Source organism: Telopea speciosissima, chromosome 5 (genome assembly GCF_018873765.1).
Source record: "Telopea speciosissima isolate NSW1024214 ecotype Mountain lineage chromosome 5, Tspe_v1, whole genome shotgun sequence".
NCBI lineage: Eukaryota > Viridiplantae > Streptophyta > Magnoliopsida > Proteales > Proteaceae > Telopea > Telopea speciosissima.
Window position 1 is genome coordinate 59730302 of NC_057920.1, and position 6915 is coordinate 59737216.

Sequence of the window (6915 nt, forward strand, 5' to 3'; positions counted from 1 at the left end):
CTTATTTGGGACATGTCGAGTACAAAATTCATAAACGAAGCACCTCAAATACCAAATTGCCAAACTTGGCTATCTACAATGCAAATTACCAATCCATTAGGAACCACAACTAAAGATTAAAGAGTAAAAAAACAAAAGGTCAAATAATTCATCAATTTTGGAATCAGTATTAGTCTTGTGGATCCTTCTAATGTATGTCATGAGCTGATAGTGTTCGCAATGCCAAGAGTAATGTAAGTCAACCAAGCATGTAAGTTCTACCCCCTCCCCCTCCGCCCATAATAAACCATGTATATCTGAGTCTATTAAGCGTTTTGAAGGTTCTTTTCAGTTTGTAGTGTGATTTCAGACTAGAATATGCTTAAAAACATTTCCCAGGGGGGGTGGGAAACAGAGTTTCAGTCTCCTATATATATGATCCTGATAGCGTTGACAATGACAAGAGTAAATATTTGGGGAAGTGAAAACTTAACATGAATCCATCCAAATTTATAGCTTTCCAAGTTGGAACCCTTAGGATAAAATGGAAGATCGATATCAACAAAAACATCTGCCCTTGAACCAAAAGAAGACAAAAAATCTACCCAATAACAAAAATGAAAACAAGGATGAAATAATAATAGATCACTGTGTTCCATGCTACTCTTTCTTAGTCTTGGAGAGAGCTTTCTTCCTTTGCATAAGCATATACTGGTACATGTGTGGACTTCCTGCAATAAGATCACATCATCAAAACAAAAAGCATATGACAAACAAACTAATCAAAAAGCAAATGAGAAAAAAAAAAAATCTATACCTGGGACGTAGATCCCAAGGGCAAGAATTGCAGCATAGAAGTAGTCGAAAGAGAAGTTCAATTTGTTTGGCAACCTTAAGCAATACTTTTCAGATTCCTGAATAATTTCGAATAGGTGAGGCCTATATTTGTAAAAGCAGAACACAATGTAATAACTTGATGTTCTAGACAAAAAAAAGACACACTGTGGATAGGGTCCAGTTGCTTGGGCATTTCTTCCCTTCCCCGCTGCCCACAAAAATAAAAAGAAGAGTAGATGATGACCAAAAAGGTTACCAAACATTAGTAGAATGTCTGCAACCAATGTCATGTCTTTTTGTACTACGCAAATGCATATCAAAAAAGTCTTAAATTCCCAATCAGGTCAACATCCCCCAAAAGAATTTGGTAAAATCCCTTTAGTAAGTACCAACCATATCCAAGAGAGGATATCTTTACTATTCCTACTTCTCGATTACTTCTCAGCATGAATCATTAATCCAGGCCAATGGTAGAACAATGGAATTGACCACCGTATCGAAACTATGGAGAACAATGGAATTGAATACCTTATCGAATCTATAGATGAAGAAAAACTGAGTACTTAAATGGCCCATACATGTGTATACCTTGTTGAGTAAATGCACATTCCAAGAGTCTCCAAGGAGGCAATTCTAAGTGGGCAATGGAGGCAGGTACAAGGGAAAAGGGAGAAAATGGACTGTGGGTGTCTAATTAAGCTCATTACCTTGATAAATGGCAGTGCAAGGTATATTAGACCAACTTCACTGCTAATGCCTGTTGGATACAATCCCAAAAATGTGCTGTACCTGCAAGATCATTGACATTGATGAAATAAATGCTGGGAACAGGAGGCTCGATGGTGCACAAGAGCTATGTCAATTCAAACAGACTGTACCTCAGCCACAGGAGCCATGAAGGTGCAAAACCAAATACCTCTTTCATGCCAAAGAAAGAATATCTAATAATCTGCAATAAGAAAAACACAATAATATTCAGCATCTGCAATTAAGAGACAATAATATTCAGCATCTATATCATGTAAAAATGACTGTCCAAAAAAAATAGGCATGAATTTATCAAACATTCGGCAGGTGCAATCATGAAAATATGACATGCATCAGCGAAGGTGAGAATGGGTTTCACAACAAACTGTCGAAGCACTCATTTCTGAGTCATCAATTTCTGCTTACCAATGTGACTTGGACACAAACACTTTCAGAAAGTTGCCAACTGATATTGGGCTTACAAAGAAAGAGATTGAATGACCTAATATATTTACTTTTTCCCTTTTGGGTGATTTAGCAAATTGTATTAATATAACCAATCAACTAAAACGTACATATTTATATGCAACCTGCATTCCAAGGACAAGTTCTCAGGACAGTCAATTAGATTTTTTACCATAAGAGAAATTTCAAAAAGAGGCTAAGAATACGGTAGTTAGTAGCTTCTCCGAACAGCATATTTTTCTTTTATCCTTCATATAAATGACATATCCCAGCCAACTCCAATAATTTGTAAACCTCTAGCCAACTTCTCTGAAATGTTCCCAGGCTGAATCTCTGAATGCAAGTTTTGTTTGTGATTGCAAGAAGAATCATGGAGATTTCTTGTGCAGTCAAATATCTAGCAGTGACTCATGCAGCTCTTGCACTTCAATTGAGGAAGCGGCAGAGGGGTTACTGTGTAGTTTCTTCAAGATGTAAATACCTATAAATTATTTCTCCATGAGGTGCTATTCCGCTTAAATGATATATGTGCTTTAAGTATTATTTGTTCCTCCTCCACCACTTGTTTCTGTCCACATCATAACTCTATTTTTATTTTACAATTTTCCAAAGTATTCGATTTCCTATGAAGCTACATATATTTTGTTTATACGGACAGTGAACCTATTGATTGATTTCCAAAATTTTAAATTCTGGTTTTTTGTTATACACATGAATCGTGTGCGTTCCCCCATTGGTTAGACGAGACCCAATAAGAGGAGTCATATTTACCAAGTGAAAACCAGTAGCCAAAGGAGCAAGGAAGTGTCATACCCCTCGTGAAGTAGCACAGAGGGCTGGAATCTGCCCATTTAACATTTTAAGTTTCGAATACATAGAAAAAAGAAAATGGACTAAAATTAAAGAAAATAAACAACGAACAACCAAAAAATATATAATTTACGCTAAATTTAAAAAACATTAACAGTAACTAAAAAGTTTATACAAGAAAGAGGCTTCATTCTTTTTTTCTCATCTTTTTGGCCTTTTGCAGGGTGGGATGCAAGGCAGTAACAGGGCAATTCATGCCCGTGTATTCATCGAAGATGCCTTGGATAACCAAGAGCACAATCACAGATAATTTGATATAAATTAGCTAAAAGAATTTCAGATTTGAATTGCAATTACCCAGAGTGACATTGAATTCAAATAAAACTAACAATCGTTTAATACTCAAACCTCTGTGATTGACCAGCTGATGACCAAGGAACTAACAAGCCAATGTGTCCGGACCTGCCAAAGAAGGGTTCAGTTTTATTGGCAAATTTTCTTCTTCAATGTAAAAGTAAAAGAAAAAGTTCTAAGTCATTACCTGAGGGAAACTCCATAAGATACCCCAAGTCAAATACAACCTCGAACCGATCTGCGGCAATGTTGCGGAAACTGGGGATCTTACCAAACCTTTTTCAGAACAAAAGGAGAAAAACGTGATTAATTCTCAACCGCTCTGCCCATCTTAGATCCAACTCCTCTTTAAATCCCAAATCATTTCGAAACTTATTGAAAATAAAAAAACGCCAAAGAGTAACTTCTTACCAATCATAGAATGAATAATCTGCGCCAGAACACCAAAAGGGTGGAAGAGTGAAAATCAAGCACGTTCGAAATAACCTCCAAAAAAAAATCCGTGGCAAAATAAACGAGGAAATTCAGTTATTTTTAATACCTCCAAAACCGCTGCCGTTTGAGCTAACAGAAGAGGCGTTTCCACAGCAGGGTAAACATGTTGGTAGCCCGGTCCATTCAAAGTCCTCAAAGCATTATACAAGACACTAGCCCTGAAAGAATCCAAATAGCTTTCGAAACAATTGAACAAAAACTAGAGTTAAAGAAACCAGATTTTCTGATAGAAAATATGAACTTACCATCCAACAAAGACAGTCCAATTGTAGGTTCCAAGGTATAAACGACGAAGGACGGATAAGAAATCCGCCATTAGAGATCCGAGTTCGAAATTCAAGCCTTCAACAGAGTATGAATGCAGAACCTGGATCTAGGGTTTAATGAAAACAGAGACTTGGCAACTGAAATTGAGTGAGCCAACGGCCGACATTAAACTGTTTGATTTTAGGTGAACTGATCAACCACTCGAATTAAATTAACAATTTCATACGTTCAACGGCCTCCAACGCTTACCAATAATTTACCTCCATATTTATTACGTCGATGACGAACACTTCAGTCTTCGCTTCCCTTCCCTTCTAAGTCTCTCTGGTCTAGTCTCTCCCATGATTTTTTTTTTTTTTTTTTGGTAGGCGATATTTCCGAGGAGTAAACCTTATGTCTGGGTCCAGCTAGTATCACACGTTGTTGGTAAATGGTAACCGTTGGTTGAAGTGGGACCAACCCATATATCGTACGTGTAAGATCTCACCGTTTGTTTTGGCAAACAAAAGGAAAATATGATCTTATTTGTAGCATCAGCCGATGAACTTTGACTAAGGAAAAAAAATGAATAGTGGACTTTGATGTACATATCTATAGACTATAATTAGAGATGCAAGTTTGACCCGTTCGACGCAAGCCCATCCTTGTCCGCCTTGTGTCTGTACAGGATCTGGACTTAGATACCCAGGCATTGAAAGCGGGTTAGGGCGGAGAATTTCTGAGTAAAGACCAGACCAGGCTAAGGTTGAGGCCTTGGGCTGAGTGTTACCCTTTCTTCTTATTCTTCTTCCTCCTTTGCTTGTTCTTTTTTCTTATTCTTCTTATTTTCTCCGATCTAACCCAGCCCCTGCATCTTCCTTCCCCCTCTCTATGGTTAGGACCAATTAGGGTTAGCCCAGCCCTGAGGGCAAGTCAAGTTTGGATTTTCAAGCCATCAATCAAGGCTTGGCCGGGCCGGGCCTGGGCTCAATTAAGGGAAATCATGGTTGAATTGGGGTTTTAAAAATCCCAACCCAACCATACCCTATTGCATCCCTATTTGTAACAACAAAAATGTTCCAATACAATGACGCTCAATGCCAATGTGCAATTTGTGCTTTTTTATTTTTATTTATTTATTTATTTGACAAAAGGTTTTTCAAGATCAAGACGTCTAGATGGAATGCTTTGATACATGGTATGCTACGAGGATGTCGTTTGAAGTGGCATGGACATATGCAACGAAGACCTTAAGATGTTGAAAGAGTGATTTGATTCAAATTGAAGGAGTTAAAAGAGCTAAGGGTAGACCTAAAATGACGCTAGGAAAAGTAATCAAAAAAGGCATGAATAGCTTAGGCCTTGTTATTAGTATGGCTTTGAATGGAGCTAGTTGGAGGGAAATGATTCATGTAGCTGATCCCATTTAGTTGGGATAAAGCTGAGTTGACTTGAGTTGATGAAGTCTCGAAGGAATCTTTAGACCAACGCACTAACTTTTGCACATGGATAAGTGAAGTGTTAATTTTGACTATATAGACATTGAAATACTTAAAATTGACCAACCTATGGCAAAAGGACATGTGGCAAAGCTATGATAAGGCATTCGGACCTCTACTGTGTAGATAAGCAAAGTCAGCATAGAAACATGTCAGAGAAGCCTAGGTGTGACCCCAACATGCATAAAGGTCTGGGCGAATGGCCCACTGGCAAAGAAGCCTAAGCACCCCACCGCCCATATGCTAGAAGGCCTATACTCTCCACCGCCATGGTAGGAAATCAGATTCACGCACCAATTCTCCTGTAAATAGGAAGGTGGAACTCAAGGTAAGGTCTCTACTCTCCTAGACAACATCTAATATTGTTCCATTCACCACTGCTCTCTTTTTGTTCCAAACTCTTTTCCTATTCTCTGATTTCTAACTTAAGCATCAAAGAGTCTCAAAGGGAGTCTAACTTTGTCACTTTCTTGTGCTTACTCTCTGGTTCAGGTGGTGCACAGGTCTCTCAGTGACACATCATCCATCCAAATTTCAGTGGCAATAGACATCAAGGAAATGTTTTGGATTGGTCATATATAAAACTTTTGATCTAAAGATTAAATCATGCATCCTATCGTTTAATCGCATATCTTTTCATGTGTGTCGTCCATGCATCCTCTAGTTAGTCTCTATAGCCTCTTGGTGGTCTTTGCTCTGTTTTGTAGTCCTGAATTTTTCAATTCTTTATTTCATCCTGTGTCAATGCATCCTCTCAATGGTCTTTGCATCCTCTCAATAGTCTTTGTAATCTCTTTCCATGTATTTATGCACCATTTCAATAGTCTTTGCACCCTCTTGGCAGTCCTGAATTTTTCAATTCTTTATTTTGCCACTTTCTATATGTGTCCATGCATCCTTTCAAAGGTCTTTGCATTCTCTTGGTGGTTTTTGCAGTCTTTTTCCATGTGTGTCCATGCACCCTCACGGTAGTCTTTGTGGCCTCTAGTAATCCTGAATTTTTCAATTCTTTATTTTTTTGGCAAAGGTTTTGTGCACGGTCAAGCACTGACCTTTGCCATTGGACAAGAGGGGATTAAAATGACCAATCCCCCTCCCCCCCATTTGATGAATCGTCACCCGTCTCGCCTAATGCGGCCATGCATGAAAACCATCCCCTTATTTTTTTGATAAATAAAAAGAAAAATATTATTTAAATAAAACATGTTCTATACCATTTGTTATCTTGGTTGAAATTTGCTCAACCCTTGCCCTAATTGCACACTAACGTGCAATGGAAACTACATGTCTTGACTTCTTCTTAATAGATACAGATTTAAAAGTCTTCATTAAGAAATGTCATAAATTAAACCAAATTCTCCATGACCATCCCTTACAGCGTCTCTGCATCAGCCAATCCACCCATCCCTTGAGAATTTGTCCACACATCTATCATCCACTTATGTTCACGTTCTCCCTGCAAGCCCTGAAACTATTGGAATTG

At 38.1% G+C, this 6915-nt stretch overlaps 1 protein-coding gene across 2 annotated transcripts; it reads right to left on the bottom strand.

The window, feature by feature from the left end:
- Positions 1-297: 297 nt before the first annotated feature.
- Positions 298-4260, bottom strand: LOC122662546 (very-long-chain (3R)-3-hydroxyacyl-CoA dehydratase PASTICCINO 2). Of its 2 annotated transcripts, XM_043858204.1 has the most exons (9): positions 3933-4260; positions 3734-3845; positions 3604-3622; positions 3380-3468; positions 3247-3300; positions 1695-1765; positions 1524-1605; positions 797-893; positions 421-710 (listed from the first exon to the last, which is right to left on the bottom strand). In XM_043858204.1, exons 1-9 carry the CDS (start codon positions 4001-4003, stop codon positions 640-642), a joined length of 666 nt encoding a protein of 221 aa, XP_043714139.1. In that variant the 5' UTR covers positions 4004-4260; the 3' UTR covers positions 421-639. The 2 variants fall into 2 exon arrangements, with proteins under 2 accessions (XP_043714138.1, XP_043714139.1); XM_043858203.1 differs by lacking the exon at positions 797-893 and having other exon boundaries at positions 298-710.
- Between the last annotated feature and the right edge of the window lie 2655 nt (positions 4261-6915).

Coding starts and splice junctions, on each gene's coding strand:
- LOC122662546 (XM_043858203.1), bottom strand. CDS start 4,003: ATGGCGGATTTCTTATCCGTCCTTCGTCGTTTATACCTTGGAACCTAC. Junction 1,606..1,694: donor TCATGGCTCCTGTGGCTGAG/GTACAGTCTGTT, acceptor ATGATCTTGCAG/GTACAGCACATTTTTGGGAT. Junction 711..1,523: donor TTGCACTGCCATTTATCAAG/GTAATGAGCTTA, acceptor ATCTTATTGCAG/GAAGTCCACACATGTACCAG.